The sequence below is a fragment of the Cervus canadensis genome, chromosome 1 (genome assembly GCF_019320065.1).
Source record: "Cervus canadensis isolate Bull #8, Minnesota chromosome 1, ASM1932006v1, whole genome shotgun sequence".
Lineage (NCBI taxonomy): Eukaryota > Metazoa > Chordata > Mammalia > Artiodactyla > Cervidae > Cervus > Cervus canadensis.
The window spans coordinates 103,315,417-103,331,394 of NC_057386.1; the positions used below are offsets into that span (position 1 = coordinate 103,315,417).

Consider the following 15,978-nt stretch of genomic DNA (forward strand, 5'->3'; position numbering starts at 1 on the left):
TAAGCCTGGAGGCACTGCAATACTTTAAAGTCAGGGAGACCAGGAAGAACCAGCAAGAGACTGAGAAGGAAGGGTCAGCTGCAAGAAACCACCAGAGTTTGGGATCCCAGAAGCCAGGCAGACTGTGTTTCAAGGAGAAGGGACATCAGGGTCAGATATGCCAGCAGGTTTGCTGATGAGGGCCAGTAATTAACCAATAAGCAACACAGAAATCATGGAGGATCTTGACAAGATTACTGGGTTGAGAGAGGATGGGGAGGAAAGGCATTGAAGGCAATAGCAGACTTTTGCTTTAAAGGGGAAGAGAGAAATTAGCTACTCGAGACAGAGGGCCCAAGAGGGCTTCTTTGGGGGGAGGAGGATGAAAAAAACAATACCAGTTTTTCAGGCTTCTAGGCGTGATTAAGGGAAAGGAACAAAGTGATGCAGAACAAGGAGCTGTGACTTGAGAGCAGTGTCCTTGAATAGGCATATTGTGCACAGTGGGTGGCCTTAACTTCAGCCTGAAGCAGATTGCTCCCCAGTACTGAGATGCGGCTGGCTACAGGCTGCTGGGGATGTGAGGGTGTGTGAAGTTCTCACAACCACTCGAATTTTCAGTGCACTAAAAACCAGGGTTATCTTTAGGGTGAGGGTCCACTTGGTGCTGGAGGTTGACATGAAGGGGAGAAAGTATGAAAGACATCTGAGATCCAGGAACAAAATGAGCTAGACTCACAGGATATGGAGCGGCACTAAAATAATGGTGTCTGTCCCCAGCCATGTTCATCTGTATGAGAATGGGCAAGTAGACAAATGGTTAGATTTAACTGGTGTTTTAACCAGGATTCAGAAGAAAGTACCATTGGACAATGTGGGCAAGCCAGGGACTAAAACGGAGTTGTCTGAGCCCAGGGGATATTACAGGACAAGAGGGAGGAGGGAGTGGATATACCTGATGAAAAGACATTCAAAGCTGAGTGTGTTTGCAATGGGGAGGGATCTGAAATCTAAGAAACACCAACCCCATCTCTAAACTCAAGAGGTGTGAGACATTGTTACTCAAAGGCAGTAGCGTCTGTCCTGGGGAAGGGCTAGGTGTGTGAAAGCAGAGGAAATTTCTCAAGTGAGGGACTGCTGACACATGACCATCAGTCCCAAAGGACACAATGAAAAGCTCTGAGTGTGCCTGGGTGTCAGAAAATCCAACTTAAGGAGCTCCTTTAAGACTGGTAAAACCTCAGGGATGAGGTGTACGCCATTCATGCTAATGGTTCTCAGTCAGGTACGTGGGGAGGCCCTGACTGCGGAGTCGGGAGGGATGGGAGGTCTCAGAGGCGGAGGTCTGGAGTTCCCACTGAACTTCTGATGGCAGGACAGGGTGCTGGGCAGGGAAATGTAAACCACAGCAGAAGCAATGCAGCCGAGAGCCATCTTGCTAGAGCACGTGGACTTACCACTGACTTGATAATTAGAAGAATTTGCAATTTCTCTATTTTTCACCTGACCTTTTAAATGATTTAACTGGGTTGGAATGATGAATGCACACAGGACTAAATCCAGCCCTTGAAATATTGTATCTGAATGACAGTATCACAGCTACATACATGAATTAAACCTTAAAAACATACAAATTTCTGAAGATTTGTATCATAGCATCAGGCTGAAACTGATGTTGAAAACAGACTATTTGACCCATAGAGAACAGAGACAGTATTTACCAACAGAAATTTCAGAATACAGACAAGATTTCTATGAGCTCTAGGAAATACGATGTAAAACAGAGCTTCAATCAGGGGCAAATTTTTGGAGTTTTGAGGGAAAAAACCCATGAACTCAGAAAAAAACAGGCAGATTACCTGTTATAATGCACTTCTGAAGCACCCCCCAAAATGCATGGTAACCAAAGGAACTACCGTGTTTGATGGGTCAGACAAGACACTAAAAAGGTAATGCCTAAAGTGTCTTTTCATACTGTTCACGGGGTTCTCAAGGCAAGAATACTGAAGTGGTTTGCCATTCCCTTCTCCAGTGGCCCATGTTCTGTCAGACCTCTCCACCGTGACCCGTCTGTCTTGGGTGGCCCCACAAGGCAAGGCTTAGTTTCACTGAGTTAGACAAGGCTGTGGTCCGTCTGATCAGATTGGCTAGTTTTCTGTGATTATGGTTTCAGTTGAAGAAAGTAGGGAAAACCACTAGACCATTCAGGTATGACCTAAATCAAATCCCTTATGATTATACAGTGGAAGTGAGAAATAGATTTAAGGGACTAGATCTGATAGACAGAGTGCCTGATGGACGGAGGTTCGTGACATTGTACAGGAGACAGGTATCAAGGCCATCCCCACGGAAAAGAAATGCAAAAAGGCAAAATGGCTGTCTTGAGGAGGTCTTACAAATAGCTGTGAGAAGAAGAGAAGCAAAAAGCAAAGGAGAAAAGCAAAGATATACCCATTTGAATGCAGAGTTCCAAAGAATAGCAAGGAGGGATAAGAAAGCCTTCCTCAGCGATCAATGCAAAGAAATAGAGGAAAACAACAGAATGGGAAAGACTAGAGACCTCTTCAAGAAAATTAGAGATACCAAGGGAACATTTCATGCAAAGATGGGTTCGATAAAGGACAGAAATGGTATGGACCTAACAGAAGCAGAAAATATTAACAAGAGGTGGCAAGAATACACAGAAGAACTGTACAAAAAAGATCTTCATGACCCAGATAATCACGATGGTGTGATCACTCACCTAGAGCCAGACATCCTGGAATGTGAAGTCAAGGGGGCCTTAGAAAGCATCACTACGAACAAAGCTAGTGGAGGTGATGGAATTCCAGTTGAGCTATTTCAAATCCTGAAAGATGATGCTGTGACAGTGCTGCACTCAATATGCCAGCAAATTTGGAAAACTCAGCAGTGGCCACAGGACTGGAAAAGGTCAGTTTTCATTCCAATCCCTAAGAAAGGCAATGCCAAAGAATGCTCAAACTACCACACAATTGCACTTATCTCACACACTAGTAAAGTAATGCTCATAATTCTCCAAGCCAGGCTTCAGCAATACGTGAACCGTGAACTTCCAGATGTTCAAGCTGGTTTTAGAAAAGGCAGAGGAACCGGAGATCAAATTGCCAACATCTGCTGCATCATCGAAAAGAGAGTTCCAGAAAAACATTGATTTCTGCTTTATTGACTATGCCAAAGCCTTCGACTGTGTGGATCACAACAAACTGTGGAAAATTCTTCAAGAGGTGGGAATACCAGACCACCTGACCTGCCCTCTTGAGAAACCTGTATGCAGGTCAGGAAGCACAGTTAGAACTGGACATGGAACAACAGACTGGTTCCAAATAGGAAAAGGAGTATGTCAAGGCTGTATATTGTCACCCTGCTTATTTAACTTATATGCAGAGTACATCATGAGAAATGCTGAGCTGGAAGAAGCTCAAGCTGTAATCAAGATTGCCAGGAGAAATATCAATAACCTCAGATATGCTGATGACACCACCCGTATGGCAGAAAGTGAAGAGGAACTAAAAAGCCTCTTGATGAAAGTGAAAGAGGAGAGTGAAAAAGTTGGCTTAAAGCTCAATATTCAGAAAACTAAGATCATGGCATCTGCTCCCATTACCTCATGGCAAATAGATGGGGAAATAGTGGGAACAGTGTCAGACTTTACTTTTTTGGGGCTCCAAAATCACTGAAGATGGTGACTGCAGCCATGAAATTAAAAGACACTTACTCCTTGGAAGGAAAGTTATAACCAACCTAGATTGCATATTTAAAAGCAGAGATATTACTTTGCCAACAAAGGTCTGTATAGTCAAGGCTTTGGTTTTTCCAGTGGTCATGTATGGATGTGAGAGTTGGACTGTGAAGAAAGCTGAGTGCCGAAAAATTGATGCTTTTGAACTGTGGTGTTGGAGAAGGCTCTTGAGAGTCCCTTGGACTGCAAGGAGATCCAACCAGTCCATCCTAAAGGAGCTCAGTCCTGGGTGTTCATTGGAAGGACTGACGCTGAAGCTGAAACTCCAATACTTTGGCCATCATGCGAAGAGTTGACTCATTGGAAAAGACCAATGCTGGGAAGGACTGGGGGCAGGAGGAGGAGACGACAGAAGATGAGATGGTTAGATGGCATCACCGACTCGATGGACATGAGTTTGAGTAAACCTCGGGAGTTTGTGATGGACAGGGAGGCCTGGCATGCTGTGATTCATGGGGTCGCAAAGAGTCGGACATGACTGAACCGAACTGACTAAAGTGTCTTTAATGCTAAAGCCTTTAGCAGAACTCAGAGAAGTTTCTCTTTTAAGGAAAAAATCTGGATTTCAGAGTTTTTGGTTTTATTCTTTGCAAGTGCTGCAGTGAATTCCCTTATAGGTGCTTGGTTGCACTTGTCCCTCAAGGGGCCAGAGCAACTGCTACTTCCATCACAAGCCAACCTGCAGCTGAAAAAGCAGAGTAGACACCCGTTAGGCATCCACTATGTTCACTGTCTCCTGGTTGTAGCACCCGAATTTTCCTTTGAGGAACCATTCCTCTTACCCACTTCTGTATGAACCTCATCTTACATAACAACTCCAAGTCTATCAAGGTAGTGTGTTCAAGGATGTGTAAACAGCCGGAGTTTTGCTACAACTATTGTGGAAGAGATGCTCCTCTCACTGCAGTGAGGCTGAGACATAGATCTAGACTTTGTGACCATCTTTGTAACCCCATCTGACTAGAACCCAGAAAAAGCAGAGCAAGAGACAGATCCCTAATATCATTTCATCGATTAGGTTCTATACATACCTTCTTGACTGGCATTTGCCAAAATCCCCAAACAATCTGAGATGCATCTAAAAGTTTACCCTGTCTCCCTGCTACAAGTTCTGACTCCTAGGTTGGTCTGGAGCCCAGTACTCTGTGTTATTACAAAGGGAATGAGGTAATGTTTAACATTCCATTTGGGAACCACTGTGTAGGATGACTAGGAAAGCCAATCAATACCCTTTCTGGCTTAAACTGAGACTTTTTTGGTCTCTTGCAAAAATCAGTCTTTATGATAAAGTGAAGGTCTTCTGAATACTGCAACTTTTCTGGAAATAACACATTTACTGATTTTTCATGGTTTTTAAAGATATTAAAAAGCCTTTTAACTTTAAAGGATGGTTTAAAACCTGCCAAAGTATGAGACTTTAATGACTTAAGTTACTGATTAGTTATAAAAATCCATATGTAAAAAAATGCCTCAAATTAAGTCTTTTACAGTTGTATAACTAGACTTCCTTATATTCCTTAATACTGTGACAACATTTAGCAACTTTCATCGATTTTATTGTCTTTAGCATTCTTCTGAAACTTCACAATCTCCTGTGTTTCTTCTAATGTTTAGAAACCAATAGGTTAAGGAACCTTTGCTAATAGCCAAGAACAATGTTAACAACAGTTATTAGCTCAAAGAACTAAAAGGAAAATAAAATGGTTTTCATTCACAATATGTAAGGCTAAATCCAAAACGTAGTTATCTGATAACAAGTACAAAAATGCTAAGACAAGCAACCTTACTGAATGGCATTAGTTTAAATCTTAGTTCCTATGGTCTGTGTACGACCACTAACGTTTACACTCATTACACTTGTAACCAATGTTTAAAGGTGTTCTCATGGCAAATAATTACTCATTAACTTCAAGCCTGCTCTTTACAAAATTCCTTGAAAATTCCTACATGTATATAGATGTGAGTAATTACAATTATCAACTTCACAATACACAGACTTCTTAGTCTACATTTTCTTCCAAGTTATGGATTTCTGGTCTTACACTGTTAAGTTTGAGGTTGCAGCATTTCCTGACAGAGTTTTACTCTGAAACTGAGGTTTCAGTTTGAGATTTATTAAATGACACTAATTGAGCTTTAATAACTGGAATCATACTCTTTGCGTATACTCTTCAGTTTAAAAAATATAATACATGGAAAGAAAATGCATATGCTTTCAGTAAAAATAAAAACTCCAGTTATTCAAATAAGATGACAATCATTGTAATTTTATTTTATAACAAATGGAACGATGTCCCAGTTGCAAAAAAAAAAAAAAAATAGTAATGTTAATACAGACTACTGGTCTCTTTTATTAAACAGTATTAAAATATTTCTTTGGACAGAAATTTAAAATTTTCAACTATCTTTTTTAACCCCCATAATACTTAGCCCCCAAAATGAAATTAAAAATAAGCACACTTCTCCACAGTTGCACACTTCTCCTACACCTTGTATAGGCTATTTAATGGCAGCTTTTCCTATAAAATGAGATCATCAGACACTCAAGTAAAATCCTACCTTACGACTGTAGTGAGCCCTCCACTTTATTCCTTTTCTCTCCTTTAAATTCAAACTAAGTATTTCAAAAACAAGGCCACTGTAGCTTTACAAGTAAGACTTGCTTACTCCTGAGAACATTTTCAAGTAAATCCCTACTTTTCAAATAGTTTAATAAGAGATTCTGCTTATAGTACAAAGCATCTTCTCCACACTTTTTCAAAACAAAAAATCCTCACATTTATGAGAACAAGATAAAAGAGTAAATCCTAATTTTTACCTATGAAACAAGTCAATTAATAGCAAAGTTAGAAATGACTCTAGATTTCCTAGTTTCCTTCCCAAGCTTCATCTAGAAAGATAACGGTTAAAAAAATAAGAGCTTAAAAAAAAATCCTGAAGATACAATTTCAAAAAGAAAAACGCAGCCACATCTTGTCGTCTTCTGTAGGTTAGAGGTAGTAGAGACGGTTTGACAGTGACAGATTTGGTTCTCTATGAATGCTCTGGCCGACAAGGAAAGCCAGCTTGTGGGCATACTGGCAAGGAGCAGGGACACGAATGACACCCTTTAGTGGAAGAGAAAGAAAAGCTTCTATTACTTTAAAAGTAACTCCTCTAAATTATAAATCTCAGTATTAACAGTAAAAGCCTTTGAAAACACAGCAATTCCATTTTGAAAAGTGAATCTCACTGACATGGATCAATATAATTAATAAAAAATACTTACTGGCCAGTTATAATAGACGTGACATAGCTTGTAAGTTAACCTCTGTATGTGGTCTGGCTTCAGGCCACTGTTGTCATAGATGACATTATAATGTGTGGGAGAAACACTCCCACTTCTCACTGCCTGGCTCACGATAAAAAAATCATACCTGGAATTACATAAGAAAAAAAACACACGGGTATGAGGCTTATCTTTTTCAAAGCTAAAGTTAAAATGATTCAAGTTTCTCACAGAGGAAAGATCCTGTATACTAATGTAACCTAATCTCCTCAAAACATGCGCTTCCTTGAATTCAGAACTTGCTATTCATGAACTGTTTTGGAATGCTTATGTGTGAAAGAGGTTTAAGATACTTTTTTATATTTTAAATATCTATCATTGATGCCTAAGGGCATTAACAAATGTTTGACCCAGCTGCTAATTATGACAGGGCACGCTGTAACAGGCCACTGTTTCGACTGCACATCTAAGGGAGACAGCTGAGCGGGAACAGGCTCTAGAATCGAGAACCAAGTAGTGCAAACATAAAGGAATAGATGTCAGTTTTGTTTTCATTTTTTGGGTACCAATTAAGTATCAATGCAGAGATGCTATAATCCAGCCTGATAAAGTTATTAAGAAATTTATTATGTCCCTTAAAATGAGACAAATTATAAAATCAGAATTGATCTACAACAGATTATAGTCATCTGGAAAAACGAGGCTTTCAGAAACATTAAATGATGTGCCCAAAAGAACAGAGAAATCATAACAGAGCTAGAATCAAAACCTTAGTTCCCAACTTAAGCACCTTATCATTCAAAGTAGACTTCTCCAAGTATTTGAGTAGACTAGTAGCTATTAGGTTTTAAAGAACATTGAGTAAAAAGTAATCAAGTTTTTGATATTTCAAAATCCAACTTGGGATTTTACTCAAATTGTTTTAAAAAGTTGTCTTCAGGTCAATATTATACCTAAGGTTTGGTTGTCAGAGTAGCAGTAATGTTAGAAAGTACCATGAGGTCATTCTGAATGATTAAAGAGAATCCTAAGGAAATGAAACTGTCAATTATCTTAGCCATTTTGTCCTCCCTCAGTGATTTTCCCCAATAGGTTAGAATCCTTCTGACAACTATTATCTGCCTGAGAGAAAGACACAATCTAAGATAATAAATCTTGAAATAAATATTCAGAGATGCTGTCAGGTGACAGGACTAAGTAGGTCTAAAATCTGGATTATCGTTTGTCTACATAAATTTAAGTATAGTAATGCCTCATTTACCTGAGTTTCATACAGGAGAAGTGCTACACACATTTTGAACTTTGCCCCTTAGGCTGACACTTTACCTTGATTAAAGCTGCCCTTTTTTAAAGGCTCCACAAATTTATGTATAAAAACAGAAACTGTCCTATTGACTCTTATGAGGAGGGTGTTACTGTGGACTGACCAATGCCTTGCCATCGGGAACATGACTTAGTGCACTGTATTCCATCCCCCACAAAATGAGACTTTGCAGTTGAACTGTTGTGTGCTGAGAACACGACCACGTGGCCCTGAATGTTCTAGCTGGCTTTCTTACGGCAGAGTGCAGCTCACAGTTCCCCAGTGTTTACTCATGCGTGCTTAGTTGCTCAGTCATGTCTGACTCTTTGTGACCCCATGGACTGTGGCCTGCCAGGCTCCTCTGCCCACGCAGTTTTCCAGGCAAGAATACTGGAGTGGGTTGCCATTTTCCACTCCAGGGGATCTCCCTGACCCAGAGAGCGAACCCATCTCTCTTGCATATCCTGCGTTGGCAGGTGGATTTTTACCACTGTGCCACCTGGGAGTCCCTAGTGTTTACTCAGAAGTCACTTTTCCCATCTGCAACTGTGACTTTAGATGGAATTTTCTAACCTGTGGATAACCAAGTACATTATGGATCTAAAAATTCTGATTGGAAAACAAGAATCTATGGATGAGGTTACATATGTTAAAAAAAAAAATGCCACAGCAATCTATAGCAGCACTTCTTAAACTCTGCATGTATAACTAAGGCCATAAATGATAACCCTCTTTCCTCGGAGAGAAACTGCAGAGAAACCTCTGCTCACCATGTCAGACACTAAGTTCATACATCATAGGCATTAGGTCAAACTAATGAAAAGTATTAGTATTTATAAGAAATAAAGTATAAGAACTAAAAAGTAAATATGGTAAAAGGTAATAAAGCATAGAGGTTACACTAAAAGACAAAGCAAAAACCAATCTTCATCTAATACCGAACTTACCATTCTGGTCTGGTAACCTCTACATCAATAACTGTTCCAGGAAGTGGATTCTGAAGTCTTCCTCCAGACTGAGCGAAAAATCTGGCATTGACACGTTTCTTCACCACAATTACCGTTAGTCTTGGGCTTAAGATGGTGATGAACGTAACTACATTTAGTCAGTCATATTTTCAGGGCATTGAATCATTCATACATTCATACACTCCATTAAAAAAGAAATGCATCTCCCTCTTGGGTATATTATTTGTCCAAGTTGTGAAGGAAGATTCCACAACTTGTAAGGACCTGGAGTTAGGACCAGGAATAAACTGTGAGTAGAAAATAAAATGGCAAGGTTATGTAACTTTTTAATTATTAAACTGAGCATATAACATACTGAGCACACTAAAATGTTAAAACCCAGCACGTCTTTAAAGTTCACAGTCTGAGACCCTTTTCAGTGGACACTTCCTACTACGTGGAAAGTAAGTGTGCTCCATCGTGTCTGACTCTGAGGCCCCATGGACTGTAGCCTGCCAGGCTACTCTGTCCGTGGGATTCTCCAGGTAAGAATGCTGGAATGGGTTGCCATTTCCTACTCCAGGCGACCTTCCCCACCCAGGGATCAAACCCATGTCTCTTGTGTCTCCTGCAGTGGCAGGGAGATTCTTTACCACTAGCAAGCACCACCTGGGAAGCCCGTAGAAAGTAAAATCTTTGACAAGTAAGCTAATTTGAGTAGTCTCAAAATCTAATCTGCTTTTCAAAATGACTAGCTGACAATGTATCAGGGAATCTCTGTCTGTCTCTCACACTCAATCACTCCTCAGCTTATCCTCAGCAATACAAGAACTTCTCTGTCACCCTCTCCCTTCCCAACCCCATTCAGGTGGCTTCTTTCCTATGAAAGGAGACTAAATACTCCTCTCCCCTAGTGAGGTTTCAGCTCTGTGTCACATTAGATCCACTGCCTCTAACAAGCTTCTTGGCTCTCCTGAGACAGCGCTTTAACTGGCAGGTTGTATTGAGCTTGAACATCCTTTCCAACCATCTCTTAAAGGTTCATTTCAGATTCACTGTCTGATACAATCACACTGTATACACAAGTGCACTTGGGAATAAATGCACTAGAACATATTAAGCACTTAGTGCTATAATAAGCATTTGATAAATTATGATTTTCAATACCTCAACTTTCCTCTGCTCTTTTTCTAGCTACAACATTAGTTCCTTAAGAGCACAAATATACTTTATTCTAAAAACAAAAGCAGAGGACCTCACATGCAGTATGGACCTGCCTGGTACTGTCTGACTCAGGTAGGTAGTTCACAGTATACTGTCTAGACTGATGGTCCGGAAGATTCCAGTTGGGAACTTCCACTCATTGCTAAACCTAACCAGCTGCTTCATGGAAGCAGTAAGCAAATATACAAGGGATAGGAAGATAATTTTACTTCAGTAAATGGAGGACATTTTTAGAAATATCACTATTTCCGCATGTAGAGCCACTACTGCCCAGCAACAGGAGATCTGCATATTACAAAGCCACAGTCTCAGGAACCAGAAGACAAAGTAGATTTAGTCCCGGGACATCTCAAGAAATGATTTAGCAAATGTGGTGACAGAAAGTCTCAAGTATGTTGAAATGACTTTTTGATTTGTTCTTAACCAAACATCCTAAATCAGCTAATCCATGACACATCTTTATAAAAAGCTAATTATCAACATTTCAATTCAAAAACATATATTGAGGTTCTAAAGATAACAGCAAATATTAAAGTTCAAACTGTGTTTCTTAAAAGTAAGGGGTAATTCTCAGATATTATTTTACTTTATATGCAACTCTAAACTTTTTTTCGATGAAGTACCTACTATTTATTGAGAGCCTACTGGGTATTGTATGAAGTACACTGAGCATTCGGACATTTCTTTCAGCAGCCTTGGTGAGTTGCATCCCGTTTCACAGATGAAGGCGAAGCTGGGATCAACCTAACTGATTTTAGGACATGTTGCCTTGATCTCTAATTTCTGCAACCCCCAAATAACAGCACAATCCACGATGTGACATCTACTGCATGCAATGGTCTGTTAGGCACCAGCACAAGCAATCAATTTAAATCCTCCCTCCCTGCAACTTTCGTTTTTCTAAGGAAAAAAACAAATTAAGACTTACGAAACTTTACAAAGTAGAACAAAATACCAATAAAAATATAAGCATTAAGAAGTTTGAGAGGATAGAAAGAACATTAACGTTCATTTACAAAATATTTTAAAATGCTACTGGCATTTTAATCTGAAACTCAATTACTTCAAAAGAGATAAAAAACATCCCTGACTTGCTCTGAGAACTTACTGGCATAATGATCACATTTTAAGAAACGTTTAACACTCAGAGGGGTTCTTTCAGAACTCGGCCAAAAAAGACTTGGAAGGACCCTTCAATTTAGCTAGAAATAAGTCCTTAATGCTCATCCCATGGGCCACATAAATCACATGGAGCCCAGATACTGTCAAACAACTTTCAAGACCCTCATTTTCTATATGATAACAAATGCTGCTGAAAAGGTTTGGCAAAAATAATCAGTCTTTAAATATGCATGAAGCAGAAGCAGCTTTAAAAAGAGGTGACAAGAATACACAGAAGAACTGTACAAAAAGCTCTTAATGACCCCGATAACCACGATGGTGGAGTCACTCACCTAGAGCCAGACATCTTGCAGTGTGAAGTAAAGTGGGCCTTAGGAAGCATTTCTGTGAACAAAGCTCATGGAGGTGATGGAATTCCAGAGCTATTTCAGTCCTACAAGATGATGCTGTGAAAGTGCTCCACTCAATACGCCAGCAAATTTGAAAAACTCAGCAGTGACCACGGGACTGGAAAAGGTCAGTTTTCATTCCAATCCCAAAGAAAGGCAATGACAAAGAATATTCAAATTACCATACAACTGCACTCATTTCACATGGTAGCAAGATTATGCTCAAAATCCTTCAAGCTAGGCTTCAACTATATGAACTGAGAACTTTCAGATGAACAAGCTGGATTTAGAAAAGGTAGAGGAACCAGAGGTCAAACTGGATCCAGAGATCCTCTGGCTCAAAGAAAAAGCAAGGGAATTAAAACAAAAAAACAAACATCTACTTCTGTTTCATTGACTACGCTAAAACCTTTGACTGTGTGGATAAAAACAAACTGTGGAATAGTCTTAAAGATATGGGAATACCAGACCACCTTACCTACCTCCTGAGAAACCTGTATGCAGGTCAAAAAGCAACAGTTAGAACTGGACATGGAAAAACAGACTGGTTCCAAATTGAGAAAGAGTACATTAAGGCTGTATATTGTTCACCCTGCTTATTTAACTTATATGCAGAGTACATCATGAGAAATACTGGGCCGGATGATTCCCAAGCTGGAATTTAGATTGCCAGGAGAAATACAAACATGCAGATGATACCCTTTAATGGTAGAAAGTGAAGAGGAACTGAAGAGCCTTTAGGTGAAGGTGAAAGAGGAGAGTGAAAAATCTGGTTTAAAAGTCAACATTCAAAAAATAAAGATCATAGAATCCACTCCCATCACTTCATGGCAAAAAGTTGGGGAGAAAGTGGAAATAGTGTCAGATTTTGTTTTCTTGGGCTCCAAAATCACTGTGGATGGTGACTGCAGTCACAAAACTAAGTCGCTCGCTCCTTGGAAGAAAAGCTATGACAAACCTAGAAAGCATATTAAAAAGCAGAGACATTACTTTGCTGACAAAGGTCCATATATTCAAAGCTATGGTTTTTCCAGTAGTCATGTTTGGATGTGAGAGCTGGATCATAAAGGCTGAGTGCCAAAGAATTGATGCTTTCAAACAGTGGTGCTGGAGAAGATTCTTAAGAGTCCAGTGGACAGCAAGGAGATCAAATCAGTCAATCTAAGGAAATCAACCCTGAATATTCATTGGAAGGACTGGTGCTGAAGTTGAAGCTCCAATACTCCACCCACCTGATTCGAAGAGCCAACTTATTGGAAATGACCCTGATGCTGGGAAAGACTGAGGGCAAGAAAAGAACGGGGTGACAGAGAATGAGATGGTTGGATGGCATCATCAACTCAACCGACATGAGTTTGAGTAAACTCTAGGATATAGTCAAAGACAAGGAAGCCTGGTGTGCTGCAGTCCATGGGGTCACGAAGCATTGGACATGATCTAGCAACTGAACAAATATGCATGTGCGAGCACATACAAACATACCTCCTGGATATTCTAAGCATCTTTAAAAATCAACTCCACAAAATATATTATGCACTAAGTCCTTAATACAACAGTCCCTGATCTCAACTTGCTTACAATAGGAGAAAGAAAACAGCAAAAAATTAAACAATGTAACTTATTAGAACAGCTATCTTGAGATGGCATGCAATTTACTGCCAGAGAGAACCAACAAAGGACCTTGGTAGGAGAGCAAAGCAAAAACCAATGTAGGTCTCAAAGGAGAGCCAGAGTAGCATTCAGTTATGAGTATAGCTCCCCTCGGCCGTGCAGACCGCCTCAAAGGACAGAGGGTAACAGTGTCCACCAAACACATGCCAATCATCTACCCATCAAAAACCAGTCCAGCTGAGGTCAAAGAAATGAAAGAAGTATTTGTTGTACAAGGAGGTAGAGAAAGAGTATGTTAAGACTATCTGGAAGATTCATTTCAACCAATGCTGTGGACGCCTATGGCTGTATTGGGATAATCAGACCCTCGCACTTCAAGGCTGTAGGAGAGAAAAGTGGCAGCGACTGGTCAGTGACGGTGTTTCCACGTGTCATTCTTCGAAACGACTTCCCCTCTACATTTCTAGCCTCTCCTCTACAGAACAAGTCTCCATGAGACACCCACCCCCAACCCCTTCCATTACCTCAAGTCCTATTGCACCTATAAGCTTAGGTTCTCACTTACTTTTCCACCTTGTGACATTATTTTCAAAGATACAAAATGCAATTTTATAAAAATGAGACACTTTACATGCCATATGCTTACTTGTAACCTCTACCAAGAGATTTCAGGCAATCCAAAAACTGTGGAACTTCATAGTTCACCAATGTTTTAAGCTGACCGTCTCCAACACCATCCCGATATACAATAATTCGACTAGGCATGTATTCATTGCAGCTATTCCAAGCCCTTAGAGCAGCTGAAAGAAAACCAGAAAAGTTTTAAATACATTAACACAGAACAAAAATTATGTGCTTCTACCAAACTCCAGGCACAGGTTTTTTTGGTCTTTGATTTCCCAGAAGCACAGCTTTAAGATAACTTCTTGAAGACTGGAGTTTGGAGGCCAGACTGAAACATAACAGGTGACTTACCTTGCAAGCAGACCTTAAGCCCATCTACTAGTTCTTGTCCTCTATCTTGAAACACACAGCGAGAGAACCAGCTATTCAGAGAAAAAATGTCTGAGGTGAGAATACAACCATACAGAACTTTTTCACTTTTGAATTTTTCTATATCTATGCAATCTATTATCTTTAACTTCCTTGATGAAATCTTAAACAGAGGTAACAAGATACAGGAAATCCCTCATAGACAAAGTTTTTCTTTTTTCATTATAAATCAATCCCATAATTCCATCACCGAGGCAGAAATAAAATTTAAGTTGTAATAGCCAGATATGCCTCCTAGGTTTACACCTCAAAATACACAGAAGCATACTATTACTACTATACTCCCGGTAAAAGACACTCTTCTTAAAGATAAAATACCTTGAAATACGCCCAAGTATCAGTAATGCCAACACATCAATGCTTCAATTTTCATTCTTCCTATTCTTGGCAATTCTATTAGTTCTAAGAAAAGCACTGAAATATAATTTCACTATGTTGATATACAAGTGACTAGGTAAACTTGAGTGGGTTTTCCAAAATAAAGTTAACATGGAAACTTGAAATTACATTCAAAGTAATAAATTTATTAAAGAAGCTTTGAGAGATTGTCACATTTAAAGAGATGCATCCTCTCACCAAATACAAATAATGAAATAACCTAGAATGTAGCCTGACCACTACAGATTAAGGACCAGTGAAGGGCATTAAAGATGGTTAGAGTAGCTAATAACTGGTTTCTTTCCTAACGATTTTATTGGATCTAACGTAAAAGAAACCAAGTTAAAGAATTAACACAATTCCGGTACTCCCTACACTCTGGCCCCTACACTCATGTCCTGTTTGCCTATGTTCAGCACTTAATCTACCGCTATCAGAGCCCACTTACCGAGTCATCCCTTCATTGATGCTTGCCACAAATCCTGCAATTGACCTCCGTCCAGCTGTGGTATCATGGTAACAGTCAATGCCAACTATCATCGCTAGCTTCAGCTTTAACAAGAACATCGTAATTTTAGATACAATGGAATGCCAATACAAAAAAAATACATTGTTTAAAATAACAAAACTTACATCTACCAATTAAATCAAACGTACAGGCATATCAATCCTCCAAAGCTCTCCTCCCATCTTGCAGTTCATCTGCAGCGCAATCTTTGTAGCAATAGCCATGACAGTCTGTTGTTTGCCTAGGGTTCGGGCCACCACACACTGACTCGGAGTAGGGCAATCTGTACATAAGTATTTTTTAATAGCATCATATTTGTCTTTCCGATTACTTGATAACAGACAAACAACCTAAAAACAAACAAAATGTCCTCATTATAAAGAATTAGGAAACTGATAATTCAAAGAAGAAGAGAGGAAACTAAGCCCACCTGTGA

The 15,978-nt window shown here is 39.7% G+C and overlaps 1 protein-coding gene across 2 annotated transcripts in view; it reads right to left on the reverse strand.

The window, feature by feature from the left end:
- Positions 1–5,578: 5,578 nt before the first annotated feature.
- Positions 5,579–15,978, reverse strand: part of PIWIL1 (piwi like RNA-mediated gene silencing 1) — a 36,648-nt gene continuing 26,248 nt past the window's right edge. For both annotated transcript variants that reach the window (XM_043488928.1, XM_043488934.1), the window contains 7 exons: positions 15,692–15,892; positions 15,483–15,586; positions 14,579–14,649; positions 14,250–14,403; positions 9,258–9,383; positions 7,008–7,155; positions 5,579–6,846 (listed from right to left, as the gene is read on the reverse strand). In XM_043488928.1, coding sequence (XP_043344863.1) covers positions 6,730–6,846; positions 7,008–7,155; positions 9,258–9,383; positions 14,250–14,403; positions 14,579–14,649; positions 15,483–15,586; positions 15,692–15,892 — 921 coding nt within the window. In that variant the 3' untranslated portion in view covers positions 5,579–6,729. The remainder of the gene's footprint in view (positions 6,847–7,007; positions 7,156–9,257; positions 9,384–14,249; positions 14,404–14,578; positions 14,650–15,482; positions 15,587–15,691; positions 15,893–15,978) is intronic.